The 25,516-nt window shown below is 46.4% G+C and overlaps 1 protein-coding gene across 1 annotated transcript in view; it reads right to left on the bottom strand.

Moving 5' to 3' along the window:
• The window catches only part of VPS13B (vacuolar protein sorting 13 homolog B), a gene marked incomplete in the record, with an annotated part of 603,006 nt that overhangs the window by 121,660 nt on the left and 455,830 nt on the right, over positions 1–25,516 (bottom strand). Inside the window, 3 exon segments of the mRNA XM_078786778.1 lie at positions 5,298–5,441; positions 5,609–5,735; positions 7,795–8,004. Coding sequence (XP_078642904.1) covers positions 5,298–5,441; positions 5,609–5,735; positions 7,795–8,004 — 481 coding nt within the window.

The raw sequence follows: 25,516 nt of genomic DNA, 5'->3' as shown, positions 1-25,516 counted from the left end.
GCGCAGGAGCGCAAACTTGAACTCGGGGCCCCCTTTGGTGCCGGGTGCGTGGATTCAGCTCCGCCGCTCCTGGCAGCCTTACCGACGGGGCCATTTGACACCGGAGGACGCCTTGCCTGGGGCAACCTTCAACTGCAACCATAAGTTACAGCAGATGCGCCCTGTCAGCCTCCATAATGTGGAGAGGGTTTCCTTTTCATGAATGCTTCTCAAGCGAGCTCAGAAGTTTGTGGAACAAACTCTATCTGCCATGGGAATCAACCCCACAGGTCCATGTTTGTCGCGGAATCTTGCAATGGCTCCCGTTCTGCCTGATGACAACACCGCTGCACCGCTTTCCGGTATCAATGGACCTTTGAGCAGTCGACAGGATAAGACGAAAATAAAAATGATAGTGCCGACTCAAATTTCGAACCAAAAACGCCATTTGGAGGAGATCAAACGCTTCTCGACAGGTTAATGTTTTCCACGTTTTATGTGAAATGAGCTTATTTTTTTAACATCACTTCAAACATACATAAAAAGCCTTTTAGAGAACCGTTCACTGGACACAAGATTCAGGTAAAGGGAATTTGTTTTCATCCAATTAAATATGTGCTTTGGTCCATCAGTAAAAAAGGTGCATTACATCAGGAAAGCGGTGTTAATGAAACCAGATTAGTGAACCGAAGCATTGGAGACAACAGTGATGAATCAAACAAGTGGTGGTACAGCAAATGCATGGCGAAGCATCAAGTACGTAGTAAGGGGGCAAACAAAGCATTGTACCAAAACATGTGATCATACACCAAATAGCAGTGTTGGACCAACAAAGAACCTCCTTTGGAGGCCATTTTTCCCTGCAGAGGAGGGGTTTGGCCTTTTTCGGACACCGTGGTCCCCTTTTTTGAAGCATTGTTTTAAGGCCGGATGCCCTTCCAGCCGCCAACCCTGTTAGTCACCTCTTGCGACACCCAGGGAATTACCAGAGAACTGGTACTCAATTTGCCGACAGAGGAAGGATGACAGGCTGAGTCAACCGCACTGGCTATTAATTCAGCGATCGACCGGGATTCGAACCCAGGATCCCAAACCGCACCCTAACCGCTAAGCCAGCACCAGGCTAGTGTTGGACCAACAATCGCAGAATAAAAAGAAGCTCATGAAATGTCTTGCCCCAGCCTCATGCCCTGAACGAAAGTATCAACTCTCCTGTCACAAGGTTGAAAAAGCTTCTCCTAATGACAATGCAAGCAGTTTGGTAGACGCTGCTTTCAGGTAAAGGTTCAGCAGCAAACACCGATTTGCACATCGTTCTGTTTGGATTTTGTCGTGAAGGTGCAACCAAAAGGGAAAATGGCACAATGCAAACATTCTTTGGAAGAAAAACACACACACACACACACACACACACACACACACACACACACACACACACACACACACACACACACACACACACACACATATATATATATATATATATATGCATACACACACAAACACATGCACACATGCATGTATAATGTGTGTGTGTGTGTGTGTGTGTGTGTGTGTGTGTGTGTGTGTGTGTGTGTGTGTTATAATCACGTACGTATAATCACGATTCATGTGCATGTACAATCACATCATGCGCAAACACACCATTTTCCAAACCAACTTGGATCAGCTTTAATATAAACATCAATATGCACTTTGGGAGACTTGGCCTGCTGATTCTCTCTCTGTAACGCATGCCCTAAGCAACTGACATCGTTGAATTGTACTCCTTTTCTACTCCCTTGGTGGATGTTGAAGAAAGTGGTTTTATTTTCTGGAATGCCGAGAGTCAGACTAGAATTATCTTTTTCACAAAAGTCGGTTCTTGCAGCCAACCTTATAACATATTAATGCCAGAGAACAAAGCTCAACCTGTAAAATGGAAGAACAGGCATGCGTGAGTGCGTGCGTGCGTGCGTGCATGAGAAATCAACAATCACACAAATACAATCCTCGATTTCAGAACATTAAGTGTTTCGGTAATAAAATGTCAAACCATGTCTTCCTAGGCATGTGCGGCTGTCGCAAGTCGGCCCCAAAAGGGCCGTTTAAAAACATTTGTCTCAGTCTGGATAACAACAAACACAAACGGACTCACAATTACCACGCACCATGGTACACAGAAGAGACACACACTGCCAATACACGACAAAACTCACGAAAGACATTACGTTTGTTCACCATATCTTCGTCAAAAACATTCTACCCATATTCATATTAGCTGTGGTACTACATTTGGAGCATTTATTGTTAAATGTGCGCATTTAATTACGATCATTCCATAAAGTGTAGCCTCAGAATTGGCACATACCCATTTAGTAGCATCTTCTCGTGAATGACTCAAACTAACAAGGATGCTATAGGATTAATGTCCTTCATGTAACAATCCCCAACAAAATTCACAAGGAAAAACAATGAAGATAAAGTGACCTTTGTAAAGTCCCTTCGGCTTGTTCCACAAACAACACGTATTGCAATGTCCAGTTCACATATCCTATGGAAGTGTATGCAATAACGAACACTGAATCAGTTGAGTTATTGCAGCCCATGATGCGACATTTTACCCATTTCAGCGAATAAACCCGAGTATGATATAAACCCGAGTATGATATAAACCCGAGTATGATCCTGGATGGGTCGCCATTCCGACACAGGATACTCGAATGGCTTATTATCCCAGTAAGCTGGTACTCAATTTGCCGACCTCGGAAGGACGACAGGCTGAATCAACCCACCTGGTGTTATTTCAATGGCATGACCAATGATCAAATTGAAGACCCCAATATCTTAAGCCAGCCACTTTCCCCGTTAAACCAACACCAGGCTATATTATATATAATATATATTAGAAGTGTATCACAAAGGACATCATAAAGAACACATACAACAGTCATGAAGAAGTAATGTAATGCGTTAGATAGGGTGATTTAATCGACGCTGGAGAAAATGGTGGGAGAACCCATAAGATTTATATTTATACATCTTTAAGCCTCTTTAAACCTTTATTTAAATTGAATTATATACTTGAATGCTGTATAACACAAATCGCCTTCTTAATATTTACAAGAACCATGCAATATATAGTGCGCAGGAGAATATATTATTTATTTATTTGGCATGAGGGTGGTTGGTGTACTTTGAATGTATCTGTACTTGTCTTTATTTCTTTCTTTCTTTCCTTCTTTCTTGATTGTTTGTCGAGGCAATATCTCAGACATCCTTTGACCTAGGAAACTGAAATTTGGGTGCAATAGTGCGCACGTGCTTCGGCAAAAGCAGCATTTTTTATTATTAATTAATTAATTAATTACTTAATTATTATCGATTTATTAATTACTTATTTATTTTATTTCTCATCTGGGCGATATCTCAGGCATCTTTTGAGCGACAAAGCTGATCCATGGTGGGAGGGGATAGCTGGGAGGGGGGAGGGAAGAGCAGCAGTAGAAGCAGGTTACACTTTATAAACCACGAATACACGGGGTACGTAAATGACAAATCTGCAAATGTCGGGGCTTCACAGTATAGACTTGAACAATTGCATGGTGTATCGTGCTCTATGAACTCTCTAGTAATTGTAAAGAAACAGCCTTTATAAATACACGTAAAGCAAACTTCTTTAAAAAATAACACGAACAGTATCATTTTCTTGTATCAGTTTTTTGTCTCCTTGTGTTTTTTGTCTTGCTGCATCCTGATCCGTTTAGTATCCCAGCTCTTCCATGAGACTTGACTGTATATTATGAACCATGGTGTTTGCCCGAGCGTTTGTCTGTTTCCAATTTACGGCAGCCGCCACCTCAACATTCACTTTTAAAATGACGTGAAAACAGTTATGAATAATGTTGATGTCAAATATTATTTTGCAACCAGGATATTTTGTCCTCTTTTTCGACAAATCCATCCTCTGCTTTTTAGACAAATCCAACCTCCGATGTTGCACCACCATTTTGCGGTGGGCGATATAAGTATTTCAGAGCTTTGTCTGAATGCAACAAGCGCAACACAATTAACCTTTTTTAAAGTCCATGAAATATTATTTAAATTTATAGACTAACCTAAAGTTTTCCCATCACAGGGGACTGATACTTTTGCTAGCTTTTCCCATCACTTGGGGTGGGTACTCTTACTAGTATATGTGTGTGTATATATATATATATATATGAACACACACACACACACACACACACACACACACACACACACACACACACACACACACACACACACACACACACACACACACACACACACACACACACACACACACACACACACACACACACACACACGTGTGTCTTTTCTCAACCCATTTGTTTCATACCACAATGCCATTGCACACTTGTACTTGCACGAGGCAGATTTCAGCCTCCATAAGTCTTTCTTTTATTTCTTTATAACACAGATACATGTACAAAAATATATTTTACTGTCTGAGGATTATTAAACCGATATTAAAGAGAACCTTCATAACTTAACTACAAATGTATGCGAGTGTAATATATTATACATGATCGATAATACTACCTCCCAATTTCAAATAAACACTAGTTAATCCACTACAGTGCTAGATACCATTATATAGTTTTAGGGAGTTACTTGAGTTTATCTACATCTCTATACAAGTCCTTCATAACAATTAATCATTCATTCATTGTTTTAAGTACACCTCCATTCCTCCCCCCAAAGTGCACAAACGGCCTCCTTGAATGATTACATGTGAGAAATGCTTCCAAAATGATTGCATGCGAGTTACAATCACAACAGAATTACTCCGTAAAAATAGTTAAAGTGACTTTAAACAATTCCCACCAAGAAACGTACCAAGGGACTAAAGAAATGAGGTAATGGCTTAAATATTGCTTCTCAATAAATTCACGAGTACTTGCAAAGGAATTTCAAAGCACAAGACTCACACGAGATGTTAGACATTAACTATAATACAGATAATCAATTATTATGCATGGAATGTAAAGAATAATACTCGCTACATACGTTAAAGTTTTGGCTTTAACATTTAGTACATTATCCAAATCATACGACACATTTGATCGCAAATGATCCAGAGTCATACTAAATGATGCGGTTGGATTGTCGGTTTCCATTTTCCATCCATGGTGCTGTTTATCAGTTTAAAAACAAAATGTGTCACACAAAACCCTAAAGCATCGGGTCGATATCATCTGTGGCTTCAATGTGGGTTTCATTAAAGCAAATGTGGTCGATACATTTTGCATCAGATGAGACAAAATTAACATTCCAAAGTTTCCCCCTTGTACCTCTGCATGGTGGGCAACAGAAGTAGTGTTCGGAAGGTTGTCGTGCAGAAGCTGCTGTAGCAAATGGAGCTGGGCCAGACGAAGTAAAAAGTCGAGGCTGCTGGTGACATTTATTTCCAAGGAATGTCCACAAACCAACACCTCCTGTAGGGAATAAGAAAGTACAACCTCCAGCATCGATAAAAATATTTATCCATTTTCAGAATGCCACTCCATTGGTCACAGACTCTGACAATATTGTAGTAACTGCAAGATGATCAAACATCAGTTACTATCCTCCCATATTTAGAGTACCATGGAGGGACCCATACCTCAGTGAGTGCAGATTCAGCAGAAAGTTTTTTGGTGAAGACAATGGCTGGAGCGGCTGTGAGCCGGATGGCAACATCAAGAAGGAGAGGAGTAAGGAATGCACGGCGCTCTGGAATTCTCTGCATGCTTTTCAAACAAGGGAAATAATGGGGGGTGGGGGTTATTCCACATGAACATCCTGACAAAGGGGCATTCGCCATGCAAGGACTCCTAAGGGCATTCACCCCACAAATGCGCCTAAGGCCATTCGTCCTGGAAGCCCTCCGATATGGCCTTCGCCCCACAAGCGCTCTGAAGGGCGATCGCCCCCGCAAGCACTCCGAATTATTTTAGAATCATTGGTATCTCCAGCGATGAAGCCGATTCTGAGGGCTTCTCACTCTCTCAGCGCAGGCAGGTTGGTGGTCTTTCTGTCTTCTACAGACTCAGGTCCGGCCTTGGACTCCCTGCTCTGCCTGTGTTTGCCGACCTCGGAAAGATGACAGGCTGAGTCAACCACCCTGGCATTAATTCAGCGATCAACTGGGATTCGAACCCAGGATCCTAGGATCCCAAGCTGCACCCTAACCGCTAAGCCAACACCAGGCTAGTGTTGGACCAACAATTGCAGAATAAAAAGAAGCTCATGAAATGTATGTGTATATATGTGTATGTGTGTATATGTATATATAAAATATTTCTGCAGGACGCACAAGGTCTGCCAACAACCCCCTTCTGGTGAAACTTCCAAAATCAAGACTCTGCTCACCTTCACTCTTTAATTCCTCTTTGTCCCCACTTCTGGAACAAACTCCCTCACTCTCTTCAATCCCGCTCTTCTCTCCAGGTCTTTAAAACAGCTGTTCACCACCATCTAATATCTTCTTCCATGATCACATCTTTCCCAAAACCATGATCTTTGCTACCCCCATTAATCTATCCCAAACTCAAGTAGTTCAAATTCCCTGTTTTCTTTCCTGAAAGTCCCTGTAGTGTCCATCTTGTTTATCCTGTGTACCCCACACCAGCCCTCTTGCTTCCACAGATCTCCTGATGTCCTTGCTCCTTGCTGCTGTTGTGCTTCCTTTTCTCACACCCTCTTGTCTCCTGCTACCTTTGTTATATGTTCTATATGTTAGCTCTTATACGAGCCTCAAATTAGTATGCATAAAGAAGAGCAAAGTGATAACTTTGTATTGATTCATCGCAAAAACCAAGTAATTTGTGAAATGTGAACCTTAAAAGGAAGGACAAGTTTCATTATACTAATGTCATATAGATGTGTTATACAATTAATGTCGTGATGTGATGTGTACCTTATTGTGATGTATGGTGCAAATCTATTTATGACTTGCAAGGTAAACAATGCGGTAAAGAGTAAGGTAAGCATGGAAGTGATGTGGAGTTTAAATTTCTTATTAATGTTAAATATACACTTTATATAAATACGTAAAGGTGCACCAACCATTTCCATATACCTGTACTTTCAGTCACTGTTGAAATAATTTCATTTCCACAAGGAAACACAGAAATAGTAAAGGGACATTCTGAGTCTAAACATGCCATTGTGACAAAGTTATGAGAAGCACATGGTGCGTACATCATGAGCAAGCAATGGCTTGCTCCTGGCTTCCAAGACGAATTTCATTTGATCACCGCACCTGAATGGCGACTTAATTTCAAACCAAGTTTGCAGCACCACGTGACATGGAAATGGCAGCACGAAGCTTGTGGAACGCATTTTCAAATTTTGATTGTTGACATGTGTGACATTCCAAAAGCATGACTGACATCAGTGCTTTAAACAACAGATGATTGTTGCAAGTCTGGAATAAGTCATTTTTGGAAGCTAAAAGAAAAGCAATTAAGACTTTTTAAAGTTTCCTCAACTCAAAAGTCATGTTTTTTTCATTTCTTTCAACTAAAACAAATGGACACTGTTTGAAGAAAAGCTACTTATGAGAGTGAAAGGAAATGTTTTTGAAATGCTTCCTGTGGATGTCCAATGATGGTCACAGAATGGGGTGCTGCAATGGCAAACAGAACTTTGGTTCTTTTAAGATTAAAATGTTAGCGGAAGCACACCCTTTGAAATGGTCCCACAATGAGGCAGAACTGTCAAGTGTGCAATTAGAAAATCTGTAAATGAATGAAAAGCACCTCCTATTTTATGATTAAGAGCTAAAACTGAAGTAATGTGTCATACCTGCTAGCCATGTTCCACTCCAGGGCAGGGTTCTGCGACACTCTCTCCGTGTCTGCCCCAACACCGTTATGACATTGGTCATCCTCGGCTTCAGGTCGTACCTGTGCCCAACAGGCCGTACTGACATTTAAACCACATAGGTCAAGTTGGTACTGACGATCTTCCACTTCTGAGCCTGGCTCCCGCAGGACTCCGAGGGTCAGAGCCTGTCTGGAATGGAGAGAAAGAGTAAAGGGATAGTACCTTGGACCAAGACAACGATGGATGCTTTAGAAGAAAACCCAAAAAACTTAATGGTATTCATAGAATACTTACCTGCGCAGTCAACTTGGTGCAAGCCAACTCTCGATTTTTTTATCCTTTTTTTTTTCTTTGATCCAAAATGGCTGCCAGACCACGTGACCGATTACATCATAAATTTATATTCTCCAATATAATTGTTGCACAAATCACGCTCAATAAATTTCAAACTGATCAAAGCATTGTCCCTGTCAAATTATGACGTCATAATTACGACACCAATGACGTCATCGTTAACAACCCCTATTCCCCATACGGAGTTCTTTACAATGAGCCACATTTCAATTTTTCCCATGGAGCGGTTTTGGAGATATAGAGTTGTAACTTTTTCAGTTTTTCCAAGATAGCGCCTGTACCACGTGACCTATTACATCATAATTATCATTAAAATATTCTACAGGAGGAGGCGCTCCTACGGTGAAAATTTTGTGTCCATTACAAATAAAGTTGCAGAGAAAAAAAAATTCATACTGATCGGATGAAGCGTTATACTTGTCAAATTATGATGTCTTAACGAAGGCACCGATGACATCATCATTAACATATCTTATACCCATGGGGAATACTTGACAATGACCCATGTTTCAACTTTTTCCATTGAGTGGTTTGGGAGATACAGAGGTGCAAAGTTTTTCGAAGATGGCGCCTGTACCACGTGACCTATGACGTCATAATTATAATCCAAATTTTCTACAGGATGAGGGGCTCCTTTGGTGAAAATTGTGTCAATCAGACCAAGAATTGCAGAGAAAAAAAAAAATTAATACTGATCGAATCAAGCGTTGTACTTGTCGAATTATGACGTCATAATTAAGGTACTGATGACGTCATCATTAACATATGTTATTCCCCATGGGGAGTACTTGACAATGAGCCATGTTTCATTTTTTCCATTGAGCAGTTTGGGAGATATACAAGTGTAACATTTTTCAGTTTTTCCAAGATGGCGCCTGTACCCCGTGACCTATTACATCATAATTATCATTAAAATACAGAACAGGACGAGGTGCTCCTATGGTACAAATTTCGTGTCCATCAGACTTACAGTTGCAGAGGAATTTTTTTTTTCATACTGATCAGATCAAGCGTTGTACTTGTCGAATTATGACGTCATAATGAAGGCACCGATGACGTCATCATCAACATATCTTATTCCCCTTGGGGAGTACTGGACAATGAGCCATGTTTCAATTTTTTTCCATTGAGCGGTTTGGGAGATATAGAGGTGTCATGTTTTCCAAGATGGTGTCCGTACCATGTGACCGATGACGTCATAATTATGAAAAATTTTTTTTTACAGGCGGACGCACTCCTATGGTAAAGTTTCGTGTCAATCCTTGCCAATATGGACCAACCGTTGCGGAGAATATGAATTAAAAAAATGCAGACACGTACGCCACAGTCGCCACATGTACGCACCCGAATGCCTAACCCTGCTTTTGCTTCACAAGCGCAGGGTAATAACCAACATTGTTGTTTTTGAAATGCTTCCTGTAGAAACTACAACAATCCAAGAAAAGGTGTCATCTTGGATACAGGAGAGATTAAATGGATGCTAATTGCACTCACCTCTATATTGCACAAACCTATTTTGCTTACAAAATAAAATCATCAATTCATTTCCTGTTCATTCATTCATTCATTCATTTCCTGTAAAGGAATTCAAAGATTTAGTTCAAGAAACGCAGGCATATTCTACGGAAATGAAAATGATTCCAAGAAATGTTTCCTGGATGAAAATTTGAAATTACTATTTTTACTTTCTCAAGTGGCTGATTCGGGGACCGGCATAATCGGAACATAGCAAAATGCCCATCAGGGTTAGAACAGTTTATTCGACGGTACAGCCTCATGAGCGTGCAAAGTCTGAAGCCTCGGCCTAGTGTCAGATGTGCTTGTATTTTCTTTATTTATTCGACATCCTACGGATGTAAATGAACACTCGGTTTACTCTGTGCGTATTGCACATAATGTGCAGCAAATTTCACCTCCATACGCCTTGTATTTATTATTATTTTAAAAAAACGCTTCTGTACACCGCCCTTGAGGCTCGGTTTGCAAGCCACCGTCTACAATTGCAATAGGAGAGACACAATTACTCTTATGGAAAATGTTTTTCGAGTTTGTTTTATTCTAAAAATACACCATCGTGATCACAGATTCGTGTTTAAAGATTGGCCTCTAAAATCTACCCTTGTGAAGGGGGACAGGCATCTGTACAAACACACAAACTGCGCTTGTATATTATATGGTGGATGATGCAAAAAAAAAAAAAAAAAATGATTGAAATACTCAAAGAAGAAGAAGAAAAAAAATTTATGGATACTTCAGACCCTGCAAGGGCTTTATTCTGCCTTTTGACATCCTCCAAAGGAGATTATAACCAATGTAAAAACTAAAAGAAACGAGCGATAGAACACACGACCTATTTTTATTTATTTTAAATAAGATGGAGAGTCAACATCAGAATGGTCAACATCAGAATGTCAACATCAACATCAGAATCAACATCAACATCAGAATGTTGATGGCCACAACATCAGAATTATTGGAATCTCCCGCGATGAAGCTATCTCTGAGGGCCTTTCACTCACTCACCGCAGGCAGGTAGGTGGTCTTTCTGTCTTCTACCGACTCCTCTCCGGCCTTGCACCCCCAGCTCTCTCTGTGCTCTGTCCCCCAAATATTCCTACAGGTCGCACAAGATCTGCCAGCAACCCTCTGATGGTTAAACTGCCGAAATCTCGGCTCTCCGCTCACCTTCACTCTTTCATTCCTCTTTTCTCCCGCCTCTGGAACAAACTCCCTCACTCCCTTCAATCCCACTCCTCCCTCCAGGTCTTTAAAACAGCTGTTCACCACCATCTCTTATCTTCCCCCATCCAAAACCTTGATCTTTTCTACCCCCGCCAATTCACCCCAGATCCACCTTGTTTGAAATTCCAACTTCTTTCCTGGAAGTCCTGGCAGTGTCCATATGTTTTATACCTCTCCCACTGCCCCCTTCCCACGCCCCCCCCCCCCCAAAGCCCTCGCCCTCTCTCAGATCTCTCGATGTCTCCATGTCTCTCGGTCCCTGCTCTCAAATGTTGTGTTTGTGTCCTTCCCCCTCTCTCCCCATCTTGTCTACCGCTCCCTATGTTATGTTTTATGTGTCGGTTTGTCTTTCTGTGTGTTCATGTGATTAATGTTCGCTCTTTCACGAGCCTCGATATTGTATACAAAAAAAACAAAAAAAAAAAAAACAAAAAAAAAAAAACACCTCAAATCCACTCCAAGTGAGGCAAGCACAAGTCTCTTGTAAATCAGATCTGGAAACCCACCCCAAATCTGGAGAGCATCCATTTTAAATGAGACAGGGTGTCATACTCAGTCCTCTGAATACAAGATATGAGGTCTATCCTTGAGTGGCATAAATATGAGATGGGTGTCTAGTTACAGGTCCACTGAAAATGAGATGGGGAGGGGGAGGCAGGGGGGTAGGAGGGAGGGTCTCGCCCAGAGTCACCTAATACTTAGATCGGGGGTATTGTTCAGAGACCCCTGAAAACCAAATGGGGAGGGGAGGTCTCCAAATCCCATGAAAATGATAATGGGGTCACAACCTGAGCCCCCTATAAATGAGGTAGTCATGCCTCGAGTCTCACGCAAATGAGACAGACAGCAGCCTAAGGCCAATGCAAATGAGAATGAGAATGTTGATGGCCACAACATCCAAGCTGCAGCACAATGATAAGAAAGAGAAGGCGATCTCTATCAGAACCAACACAATTCATATTTTACTCTGGACTTCAAAAATCCCAGCCTGAAACACCATGGATAGTAAATTAAGCCCCAACACCACTTCCTTTACCTTGTCTGAGGCATCCCAATGTTTATCGCTCACTTGTTTACAATTCCACTTATCTGTCCCGAAAGAAACTGGGCTATTAATCTTGCACAATGTTTCCGAGACTTTGAAAACCTTGGATTCTTGGAAACACCAACCAGATTTCTTGATTAATGTTATTCCAAAAAATAACTCGTCGGTTGTAATAGTGTCACTCAGTACATTGCAAACCAATTAGCTTTGATGAGACAATCCCATATTGGTAAGGTAGTGCACAGGTTTTGCATCAACAATTTGCAAACAACTATGAAATAAAGTAATGACTAAAGAAACGCGATAGCAAGTGTGGTGAGTAGTCTCCAGAGACTCGACTCACAATGGTGAAGGACACCAGGACAGGTGGAAATGAGCAATACATCTTGTAACTTTTACAAACTTGGAAAAGAGGAGTAGCAGAATAATAAAAAACACAACCAAGAGTAGAAGCAAAAGTTTAAAAGGCAACATTAACGCAATACTGTGGCTTTCACTATACAGTATATTAAAGTTTGCTTTCAATAAACAGAGCTTTTGTAGTGACATTTTCACGTACATTTGCTGCAAAGCTAAGGCTGGAGGACCAGCTCTGTATATGTGCCACAGGGCACTCGTGGGTTGGTGTATCGATGCTGGCATGCGTGCTCTCCCTATGCATAACATCTGCATGTGTTCCTCAAAGAACAGGTCCTGGATCGTAGTGTAAATATCAGTGTAGTCTTGTATAAATGATGCTACCTACCGGCTGTATGTTTAGTTTGAGGATGCTTTCCGCGATTCGGTTATCCTGTGGGTGTGTTTCTGTTAGGAGAAGGGTGCAACGTCGCAGGGGGACATATTTACTCATTTGTGAACATCTGTAAAACTGTCGCACTCAGGGTTGAGTTAATAGTAGAGGGAACTACATCTGAGTGCCACACTAAAGTAGGTAAAAATTTATCGGGTCGGGACGCCCCGAGGTAGAGAAGGGTGCAATGTTGCGGATATGGGATTTGCATCCATCCATATCCGCTTGTAAATATTCCCCTATTTCCTCAATACTTCCCAACTATCCCCAATCCCCCATTCCCTAGTCCCATTTTCTATAAACAACACTCTGTAGACCCGACCTCCCCCTATTTCCCCCATTAAATGTCATGCCCAGGTTCACCGCATCTCATGTAAGACAACTATAGGACATCTTGCTAGTTATTCTTAGTCTATGTCAGTTAAGGACTCGTTTCCATTAATTCTGACCCTTCGTTGCACCAGAATGTGATTGTATGGCACCGTTAGGAAGTTTAGGACCTCCCAATACCTCCCCGCAGCTCTTCCTCACAGTTCAACAACAACAACAACGACAACGACAACGAGCGCAGGGAGTGCGCGTCCTCACTCCGGCTTGGTTGGTAGGGGGTGTTGGGAGGGCACCAGGCCTTCCCAACGAGCCGCCATCGAACATGTGCTCGACGGGGTTACCAAATAGGGGCTCCCTGTCAGCTCCTCGTCAAGGGCGGAGCCCGGTAACCCCCGCACCCAATGGAAGCGGCGGACCGGCCCCAGTGGGGCGGAACCAACCAGCCGAGGGCGTGTCACTCCCCCGCTGAGCATGCGCAGGGAGAGGGAGGTGACGTCAGATGCGCGCTGAGCTTGAAGCAAGAAAGACGCCACCTCCGAGCGCTGTGAGACCTCCCCGCATCTTCTGGACCGTGCTTTATCCTGTCCCCGAGCCAAGGTGCACCTTGTGCCATCGAACTACCTGTCCCTTCCTGCCATCAATCCCTGTGTAAGTCAGCCTTGTTCCGTTTGTCTGTGGTCTGTCTGGGCTAAGATAAGACGGTAATTAAGTGCCCATCTCTTCTGTGTCTTTACCTCACTGCCTTGTAATCTACCCCTTTTCTCCACCACTGTAATTATACCCTCCTCCGGAGGTCTTGAGAACTGTACCCCTTGCGTCGTTTCCTCTTTCCCAGTCGTCGTGTCCTTTCTACCATTGATTTGGCATAGCGCGATTTGGCCAACGTCTGGGTGAATTGGGTGAGTTGGGGAAGAATCGGGGGAACTGTTAGGTCGCGGCAATACCACCGCTCGGTAAATAACATCTAAACCACGTCCGTAACAATTGGTGTCTGGGAGTGAGATACGGACCCGAAGCGCGCTTAACGCGCTCAAAATTACAAGTCACCGAAATTTGATTTTGTTTTACAAAAACCCGAATTTTGAAAGTCGCGCTATGGGAGATCAAGACGGCTGGGTTCCGGTAGAGGAGAGTGAGGCAGGGTCGATCCAGGACCAAATTGAGGGACATGAGGAGAGCGAAGCAGTGAGGGCGACAGGTTCGCAAAATGGCGTCCTCGCGCTAGAGGTTATGGGTGTGCAAAATGGCGCCTCGCACATGGCTACGGCGACCGCGCCCGTAGCAGCGCCGCTGGTGGATTTGAACCTTTTTTTTATACAAATGAAGGCCCTTATGGACAAGAATAGCGAAGAAATGGAAAGCAGAATGATGGGGGTAATGGGGGAACCGGATGGATGCTCAGAGTGAGCAAATGAGGGCTGATAGTGAGCGATTGGGGGGCAGAATGGGGGGCAAAATGGGAGAAATGGGGGAACGGCTAGAAGCTAAATTAGGAAACAAATTTGAGGGACTAGACAACAAATTTGAGGGATTCGACAATAGATTAGGGGAAATACAGGAGGGGTTAACGGGGGTAGAAAACAGAATGGCCGCTCAAGAGAATCAAATGGAAGGGATGAAAAAGGGGTTAGAGGGGTTAGAAAACAGTATGGAAGGCAAATTGAGGGACATGAGGGACCAAGCGGAAAGGGAAGTTAAACAAATGGGGCAGCAGATAGAGGGGGTCAGAATGGGGGTAGAAACTAAATTGGATGCTCACAGGGAGGAAATGGAGCAGATGAGGGTGGCATCTGGGCAGGAGATGCAAGTGATGGGAGAGGAGATCAGAAGAGGTGTGAGTGAGGAGGTCGGGGGAGTGCGCGAGGAGGTGAGGCACTGTGAGGAGCGCATGGAGAAGGAGGTGAGAAAGGGGACTGTAAAATTGCAAGGTGGTATAGAGGAGTTGACGCTGGGAGTAGAACAACTGACAGTGGGACAAAAGGAGTTGGGGGACCAGGTAAAGAAGAACACAGCGGTAATAGAGGGTTTAAAATCGACACAGAAGGAGATGAAAAAGGACGTAGGGGTAATTAAAAAAGAGTGTCAGATGGTACATGAGGACCTGACGAGGAAAATGAACAAGGTGGTAGAGGTGATGGAGGTTAAAGAGCGGGAGGTGCGGGAGCACATATAAAAAAATAAGGTGGAATTAGAGGAAGAACTTAAGGGGGCGCACGAGGAGATGAAGGAGGTGAAGCAGAAATTAGAAGAAGTGGAAGAAGGGGTGAGCGAAATTAAGAAGCGACGGAGAGAGGATAAGAAAGAAATAAAAGAGGAAGTAAAAGAATTGGTCCAAAGTCTGTGTTCGGATCGTGATGATGTGCTCATTAACCGGATGAGGGATTCGCAGGTGATGGAGGAGAAGCGAAGAGAAAGAGGACCCGGTGTAAGTGGTGACCAATATGGTCGTGCGTATGATGCGCCAGGTGATTTAATAAGCTTGGGGGTCGAGATGGACCCGGATGTTCATGAGAGGCCAAGAGTGAGGTGTATGGCTGGTCCGGAGTGTATGGAACGAGGGTGCGAGCGAGAGGGTCCGGTGATGGGAGAGGTGCGAGGTGTGAGTGAGCAAGGTTGTGGTGGTATGGAATGGGTAGCGGGTTGCGGAAGTGTGACCCATGCATCGACACCAACAGGGGTAGTTTTTAGAGGGACAGGGGAGGCACGGGAGCCACTTGGGGGTAATGTACTGTGGGGGCCCGGCCGGTTCGGCCCCGCGCTGACCCCGCAAGGGGCGACGCACGGGGTCCGGCAGGCGGGCAACGACTCGCATACGAGGTGGTCCCACAAGGTCCCACTCGCGCCGTATGACGGTGGGTAAGGGTGGCATCCCTGCCACCCTTCCCATGGCGGGGCAAATGCGCTATAGATTATGGGGTGTATGGCAGTGAAAACTAGCCCGGGTGGGTTAGGTTATAATGATAGGGACTAGAGGTGACTATAGGTGACCAGATTTAAGTAAGAGACTTGGTACCTGTAGTGGGGACGTAGTAGCTTAGTGTGGATGATAATGACGTGGGAGCGCAATAGTTTAAAGGGAAGACGGAGGAGCGCGAGTTTTAGCAGGGAGTAGACAGAGCAGATGATGCAGTGTGAATGGAAATGCTGGTGAGCAGCTTCAAATGAGGCATCGGTGAGGCAATGCTCCGGGGTGTGTGTGAGTGTACAAGTGATGAATGAGAGAGCATTGCGGATGAGTGTCATGGTGAGTAGTGAGTGTTGTGGATCAGCGCGAATGCGCTTGGGGGAGAGAAGGGTGCAGGCGGCACCAAGTATGAGAGCACAGGTGTGCAAGTACAGGTGTGTGGAATATATGGAGCAGAGAATGAGTGGTGTGGAGAGAGTTGGAGTAAGTGGTACGGGGTGGTGTGCGTGGTGCGAAGGTGTGAATGGGGGAAGAGTGGACCCCCATCACGGATACCCGGGGCGGGTAGTGTAAGTGTTAGGTAGAGGGTATAGGTAAATTGTGGTTGGATATTGGCATCTGTGGTGCGGGTGGAAGAATGATGATTGGATGGGTGCATTAGTGTTGTGGAAATAGCTGGGCGTGTAGCCTGTTAGTGTGTGTAGTTGGTTTGGGCACTCCACCACTGTGAGGATGTCGGCCAGGTGAGGCCGCAGGTGGGCTCTGGGAGCCGGTAGTAGTTGTTGTGGATGGGGCCCGAGGATCCGGAGGACGGACCCGGGTAGCCCAGTGCCAGAGGGCACCAAGGGGTGACAGAGCCAGGAGGGGCCTTCCCCAGTTAGTTAGGTTAGGGTGAGGAGCTAGGTAAGCTCGGGTGGCAACTGCAGTGGAGGTGTGCAGGTGGGTAGACCTGCTGGGAGAGCTACACGTCGCAGCCCAGAAATTGTGCAAGGGCACCGGGAGATGAATCGGGGGAGTGAGACCCCAAATTGAGAAGCACCACAGTTTGGTCAATGGGAATTGGTTTTTAGAACCCATAGTGTAAGTTGGCCAATGGATTGGCAGGGAAAGACCCCGGGTAATGTAAAGTTGTCAAAGTCATTTAGGAAATAGTTAGGATTGATGAACCTGTCGCACCATACGCAGCCACTTACCTGAGGTGATGCTGATGACTCCACACCTGTGTTTTCTTTGTTTTGTGTTGCAGGAAAGGAGAATTGCTGTTTGGATTTGTGAGACGCATCACGACGTGGATGAGACATTGGGGTGATTCCATCTCTCCCTCCTTAGGAGGGACTGATGATGAATTGGTGATGGCAGATTTTGATGTTGAGTTGGAGATGGCAGATTTTGATGAGAGTTGGAAATGGCAAATTTGATTGGTTAGGAGGGAGAGAAGACGAATTTGGTTTATGGGAGGAACGGGGAAGACAGTAGGGACGTTGTTGATGTGTAAAGTAGATGTTTATGGGTAGTGTTGTGTTTTGTGGATACAGTAAGGGGTAAGGGAGGGGCAATGTAGGTTACCTGGTGGGGGGGGGGGGGGGGCGTACGGTAGGAACGTACCTGTCTCACCTGGTTCCCATGTGCCCCCAGTGTGCATGGCTTTGGGGCAGAGAGAGAGGAGAGAGAGGTGCTGGCTCCGCAGTTGTGGGCCTGCACTTCCGCTGCTTGCTGCCTGGATCGATACACCATATGGACCGCAATTTTTGTGGCCGCCCACAATGGACCGCCGTTCTTTTGCGGTCAAGCACCACCCGTGGATGGACCTCTGGGTCAACGTGGCACCTATGCCATACAGGTGAACCACTTTTAGTTGGCCCCCCTGACGGCCACAATTCAGAAATGGACGCAGTTGGCGCCTTTCTTTATTTCTAAAGAAGTCAGAAGGCCAAGTGCACTCCATGAAGGCAAGACCAGCGGCAGAACATCGGCCGGCTGCGACACCACCGGTGACCATGGACACTTAATTGTGCATTTTTATTAACACTTTATTGGTGCACCGGATGGTGCTGACTGTGCGTAATGGGGTGGTGCTTTTGATGCTTGGACGGGGTGCTCTGCACATTATTAAAGGCCGTAGGGCCACAGGGCACTCGTGGGTTGGTGTATCGATGCTGGCATGCATGCTCTCCCTATGCATAACATCTGCATGTGTTCCTCAAAGAACAGGTCCTGGATCGTAGTGTAAATATCAGTGTAGTCTTGTATAAATGATGCTCCCTACTGGCTGTATGTTTAGTTTGAGGATGCTTTCCGCGATTCGGTTATCCTGTGGGTGTGTTTCTGTTAGGAGAAGGGTGCAACGTCGCAGGGGGACATATTTACTCATTTGTGAACATCTGTAAAACTGTCGCACTCAGGGTTGAGTTAATAGTAGAGGGAACTACATCTGAGTGCCACACTAAAGTAGGTAAAAATTTATCGGGTCGGGACGCCCCGAGGGAGAGAAGGGTGCAATGTTGCGGATATGGGATTTGCATCCATCCATATCCGCTTGTAAATATTCCCCTATTTCCTCAATACTTCCCAACTATCCCCAATCCCCCATTCCCTAGTCCCATTTTCTGTAAACAACACTCTGTAGACCCGACCTCCCCCTATTTCCCCCATTAAATGTCGTGCCCAGGTTCACCGCATCTCATGTAAGACAACTACAGGACATCTTGCTAGTTATTCTTAGTCTATGTCAGTTAAGGACTCGTTTCCATTAATTCTGACCCTTCGTTGCACCAGAATGTGATTGTATGGCACCGTTAGGAAGTTTAGGACCTCCCAATACCTCCCCGCAGCTCTTCCTCACAGTTCAACAACAACAACAACAACAACAACAACAACGACAACGAGCGCAGGGAGTGCGCGTCCTCACTCCGGCTTGGTTGGTAGGGGGTGTTGGGAGGGCACCAGGCCTTCCCAACGAGCCGCCATCGAACATGTGCTCGACGGGGTTACCAAATAGGGGCTCCCTGTCAGCTCCTCGTCAAGGGCGGAGCCCGGTAACCCCCGCACCCAATGGAAGCGGCGGACCGGCCCCAGTGGGGCGGAACCAACCAGCCGAGGGCGTGTCACTCCCCCGCTGAGCATGCGCAGGGAGAGGGAGGTGACGTCAGATGCGCGCTGAGCTTGAAGCAAGAAAGACGCCACCTCCGAGCGCTGTGAGACCTCCCCGCATCTTCTGGACCGTGCTTTATCCTGTCCCCGAGCCAAGGTGCACCTTGTGCCATCGAACTACCTGTCCCTTCCTGCCATCAATCCCTGTGTAAGTCAGCCTTGTTCCGTTTGTCTGTGGTCTTTCTGGGATAAGATAAGACGGTAATTAAGTGCCCATCTCTTCTGTGTCTTTACCTCACTGCCTTGTAATCTACCCCTTTTCTCCACCACTGTAATTATACCCTCCTCCGGAGGTCTTGAGAACTGTACCCCTTGCGTCGTTTCCTCTTTCCCAGTCGTCGTGTCCTTTCTACCATTGATTTGGCATAGCGCGATTTGGCCAACGTCTGGGTGAATCGGGTGAGTTGGGGAAGAATCGGGGGAACTGTTAGGTCGCGGCAATACCACCGCTCGGTAAATAACATCTAAACCGCGTCCGTAACAATATGTATGTATGTATATATTGTCGCGCAACCGCCGAAATTAATATCAGGCAGTCGTGGATGCCGATCACGAAGGCTTTAACTCAGAGGCGGAAACTCAATGTCGGATTCCATAATCTAAAACATCTAAGCGCGTGGAATGGAGAGAAACGGTGAGAGCCCGCAGCCTTATCTATTGAATTAACCAGGAAACTGCATTCAGGTATTTGTACAAAAAGTAATATAAGGGTTTATTCAATGAAGGCAGGGACAGGAAAAGCACGCACCGGTAAATGTAATATCCTAATCAGGACGTCCCCACTCACACTTCAGATACAAACGAGGGGCTGCGAACTAAAGAAAAGAAACACGTTCGTTGTGTAAAATGTAATCGCGGATGCGGCCTTATCTCGTCTTGTCCGTCCAATCTCCGCTGCACACCACGAGGTCCCTTGCTCAAGCGCCCCAGCACCGCGAAGGCCCGGGCCAGCGCCCACTCCAGGCTCCTCTTCGACCCCCACGAGGTCCGTGCACCAAAGGTCCAACGCAGGGCTGCACGAAGTAAGCTAACTCCACTCGGGCTCGGACTCACAAGCCAAATCTCAAGCCAACCAGGGCCAGAACTCTCTCAACTCGGGATCGCACCGGGACTGTACTCAACTCAACGCCAACTCCTCTGGCCTGCACTGCGTACAAACTCAACTCTCCAACTCGTGACTCGAACTCAACTCCTGTGCACACGAACTCTTGATTAATGGGCTGCGCGACACCACGCCGAGTCTCAACTCACTCGCACCGGGACTCCAACTGAACGACTCTCTCTCTCTGCTGCCCAAAACGAACTCTGGATCAGATCTGAACTCTCCACTGCCCGAAAAATGCGTCCGGCCCCCGTTAATATCTCTGGCCAGTGACGTCAGCTTTGGCGCACTGTTCTGCCAATCAGAGCGTCCACCGAATCGCCAGCTAACCCCGGTGCACGCCCACTGCGTTACTCTCACTCCCGCTCCTTGTGTTATAGCACGTGCTATGCGAGGCGGATAGGCCTCTCGGAGGTGTAAATGGTGGCGGTCATTTGTGATGGTGTTCCAGTCCGATTTCTTCCTAAGTCATGTCAGAGGGGAAGGGCATCATTAATGTTGTACTAAAGGTCCTAACTAGTGTCTATGCGGTCTGCAGTGCCATAAGGGACAAAGGTTTGACTACCAGGTGAGACATACAAGGGCTCTACTCATTAACCCCGATGCTACCTAACAAACAAATCTCCCGGTAGATTTACAATCATACATCTTAGCCGACAAAACGCCTACACATGACTTATTACAGGTAGATTCCCTATCGCGACAGTTGAAGCATGTTACCTACTCAGATCTACTCTGCTCTACATATATCACGACTCAAATTCGTAACCCACCCACCCCCCCCCCCCCCCCCCCCCCCCCTAGAACCGTAGCTCCTGCAAGGTTCATTGCAGGCGCTACCATTCCAGCCTTAACACTTACTGTCACACACTTAATTAACCTATGAAATAAATCAGGAAGGGCTGTGGGAAGTGAGTCGGAATACCTACCTACACTTCCTTAACATTCTAAACCCCTTAACAATCATGCAATCATGTATTTACAATGGTCTTCATTGTTCCTGCGGAGGGAGGAAACAAACAACACTCAAAACGAACTTCACCACAAAACTTAACCTTACTCCAAAAATTTGAAAACTCCATACATTTTTACATACCCCGGTCTACAGACCGCATCCCCAGTGGATGCCACAAGACACAACCTTACCTGCGGGGCCATCCCCAATGAACCCCCTAAATTTCCACGGGCCCTGTCCAGGTGTTACAGGTGAGTGACATGGCACGGTGGATTTCACCCACATTCATTCAACACAACTCCTTATCCACACATACTCATTCCATAAATCATCACTGCACAAAAATCGTTACCAGCACTTATTTCACAACACCCCCCTGCAGGACCATGGCATTGATGTCATATCATGTGGGTGCATTCCTCAACTGGGCAGCGGGGAGGTACCGCACAAAAAGATGGTGGGGGCGCTTCAGGCTGTGGTGCCCGCAGTCCCAAACAAAAGTCAACCGACTTACAAGTTCATTGCCCCCCCCCCCCCTTTACCTCTTGGCCCATGGCAGCCCAACAGTCCCTTTCCGCCGTTACCCCGCCGGTGAGGGTCTCCACACACACCAGGCTCCTCCACGGCCTCCTGCTTCAGCACAGCAACACGGGTCACCAGGGGACTTCCTCACCCCACGGCGCACAACCAGACCCTCCACCGACGAGCTCCAATTTCCAGATACCACTGGCTGCCAGGGGTAATTGCTGCAGAGGGGGGCCGCAGGCATCGCTCCTCAGAGCTTGATCCGTACCTGCGGACACACACACCTTCCCCACCCACAAGATCCCCAAAACACACTTCCTCCCCCCCCCCCCCCCCTGCCATTCAATTCGCCACACCACACGGCACAATTCCATAGATGGTACAAAAGATGTTTCAAGGCTTTGCCATGTCCTGCTACATGTGAAATCCCATTCACAATTCAAATCATTACATTTCCAAAAGCACAATAATCACCCCTCAGTCTCCAATAATCATCACTCACTCTCCAGTTTCCACTCTCACGACCACATCAAAACACATAACCACTACACATAAACATACGCCACCCACAAGACACTGTGTGGCCCCCATTCCATCCCCTCACTGGCCATGTCATCACTCTCACCCACCTCCCAACTCCAAATTACATGTCCCCAAAATTTCCACAAGCAGGTCCTGAAGCCTGGGACAGTACACATCCAGCACTCACCTCAAGTGCAGGTAACTACCGGTTGGTCAGGTCCAAAGTGCAATCCACCCTCAAAATCCAAAATTTCTCATTGAGCCTACCAAATTTCTCCAAATTTATCTTTTGTCCCCACTATACTGGCAGGTATGTGGATCCGCATCCAACGGTGATCATCTATCTATAATTCCAGTAATCTCTGTGTGTTTGTTTGTTTGTACGTTTGTTTGTTTGTACGTTTGTTTGTTTGTACGTTTGTTTGTCTGTGACCGCTGTTTCTCGACAACCACGGGTCCGATATACTTTAAACTTGCCAGGTATATTGCTGGGGACCCGAGGATGTGCCTTTTCAAGGTTTCATATTAATCGGACAATTACTTACCGAGCTATGTCCAAAAAACGATTCAACCAATCAGAGAGCAGCGAGCTATCGCGTGTGCCGAACGTGGCGAACACACTCTGCCTCGGATGGCACATTTGAGAGCGTATTCATTTATTTCCCGTCGGCAAACTATGTTGGCGCTATGTTGGCATTAAACGATGTTTTAAAACTAATTAAAACCCCGGGGGGATTGTCACTGTACTCGCAAGCCGTTCGCCGTTCGCTTTGGCGTTGCGAATGGACCAAAACATTTCATGAACCAAACCATTTCATGTAAAGCGTTCGCCGTTCGCTTTGGCGTTGCGAATGAACCAAAACATTTCATGGACCAAACCATTTCATGTAAATAGAGGGGGGGATATAATTTTAGATATAGATATAGTACGGGCATGCCCTAGTGAGAGATAATTACAGGAAATGTGTACTGTTCTTGTTTGGTGATTATGAAAAAAAAAAAAAACAGCAGAGTGGGAATCGGCAGACAATGGAACAGCTAGCGACGAGTGTTTGTGAGTAACAACCACCCTCTGGTCGAGGCTCATAGAAGGGGTGATGCTTACTGATTCGGCACGCTTACAATAGGTGTTAACGGTGGGATGTCAGAGGTTTTGGTGTGGTTTAATGTTCACACTGTTTTGGAAAATAATGCTCGATGCAACATGATCCTAAAAAAAGAACCCAGCCCTACATCGAAAGATCAGGAAGGGAAGGAATGGAAAATTTGTCAAGGTTTGAAATTAATCGGACAAGTGGGTCCCAAGGTATGGTCACCATACTCGCAAGCCGTTCGCTTTGGCTCTGCGAATGGACCAAACCATTTGATGTAAATAGAAGGGGGGGTTCTGTCTTCTGTGGTCGTTCGTTTTGGCTTTGCGAATGGACCAAACCATTTCATGTAAATAGAAGGGGGGGTTCTGTGGTCGTTCGCTTTGGCTTTGCGAATGGACCAAACCATTGCATGTAAATAGAAGGGGGGTTCTGTGGTCGTTACTGCCACGTGGTTTCAAAGTTTTTGTTGTTGCTTGCACGCATGTTTTTTTTTTGCAAGCACGTACGGGCAAGCACGTACGTGCGGGCACGCCCTAGTCACTACACAACTACCAGTGCCACGACAGCTCTGCACCTCTACAATGCAAGGGTCATCGGGACAAGGTGAGCAGTCAAAACGCCAACATGACCCATGAGTGTCCATAAGGGTGCGACCCACCATCCATCCTTTGGCCCCCCTACGAGGAACACAGCTGCACCAGCCCCAGCTGGTCAATGTGGTGAGCACCTGCTGCCACAACACACACTACCGCACACACAACCTCGGCCCTGGGGGAGACAGTCACAGTGCGTGGCATTCCCCTCACGTCACCTATGCCGCCCTCCAGTCCCCCAGTCCACAGAACCGCAGCCCCCCCCCCCCCCAGTGCTCACCCACACTTGACCACACCAAGGTCCAGTCAACAGCCATGCTCCACCAGGAGACCCACCCAGAAGACATGGTCCACACACCTCGGACACCCATAGCACCACGTTGACCCTCAGACCACACAACTACATCCCCATGATCCCGCGTCCCAAATATCAGCAGAGTCGCCCCCGCAACCAGTTGAACGCTGTGTCCTGCTACCCTATCAATTTTTATCACAGCCTCCGACACTTTGGTCTACACACCTGGATCAATAATGGCGTCACTATACAGTGTCCACCATTTCTCTTCACAAAATTCACCCTTAAATTTACATCTAACCCACAGATTACCCACGCCAAACATTCTTCACATTTTACTAATCTCAACCAAAGAAAGATGCTTTGCCATACACATGCCAGCCGAGCATGGCCCATATGCTCGGCTCATTACACATTTCCCGATTCAACACTCCCATGGCTCCCTTCCCAACCCGAGAGTCCATAAATCATAACGGAACATCTGTGGAAGGTCACTCTCACACCATCACATTCCACAGATGCCCCAATGGTTGTCCGGCAGGCTATCTCCATCCCTGTCCATGCGGTTCGACCCGCGTCATAGCCCAGCACAGCATGTCAGGTCACCACATGCTGGCTGTCCCAGAGTCTCAGGAGGAGGGTGTCAGGCCGCATGCCCGGGTGGTCACTACATCAGGCCCATGTTGGCCGTCCGCGGTGCCACCACCAAAGCGCGACCCACAACACCTCCCCCTAGTGGTCCTCAATAAATGCCATCCCAGGCTTGAGAAACCACCTCGGACCCCCCTGGAGGTCTTAACCCCCACCAGGGTCCGGTGACCCTGTCGGACCGAGCCAACAGCTCGGACGGCGCCCCGCTGGACAAAGGACGCCACACTCCACCAGACACCCCGTGGGGCCCAGGTCGCACCATGACACCCATAGCTGGACCCCACGTCCAAATCTCGCCAGCTCAGCCCCCCAGTTGGCTGGCATCCCCAAATTTACAAAGGGGCAACTTTTCCCCGAGGCCATCACCAATGACCTCTCCTGGTCCAAATCCCGCAGCCCGGGGACCAACTCCAACCAAGGTTGCTCCAAATCAAATTCCCATTTTAATTTAATTTTAAATTTCTTTTTAGAAATTTTGATTTCCCATCCCAAACCGCAGCTGCAGGTAACAACTCCTTCGGGTTGTTCTGCCCCTCCCTGCAGGTGGTCCACATTCCCTACGGGGACCAAATCTCCAGAGGCGCTATCTCCCAACTCCCCAAGGTCCAAATCCAGCCCGGAGCCAACACACTCCCCCAACTGGTTGTC

This window comes from Myxine glutinosa, chromosome 11 (assembly GCF_964187855.1).
Source record: "Myxine glutinosa chromosome 11, kmMyxGlut1.1, whole genome shotgun sequence".
NCBI classification, from domain to species: domain Eukaryota; kingdom Metazoa; phylum Chordata; class Myxini; order Myxiniformes; family Myxinidae; genus Myxine; species Myxine glutinosa.
The sequence above is the reverse complement of the archived record's forward strand: the minus strand, read 5'-3'. Positions and strand labels throughout refer to the sequence as shown.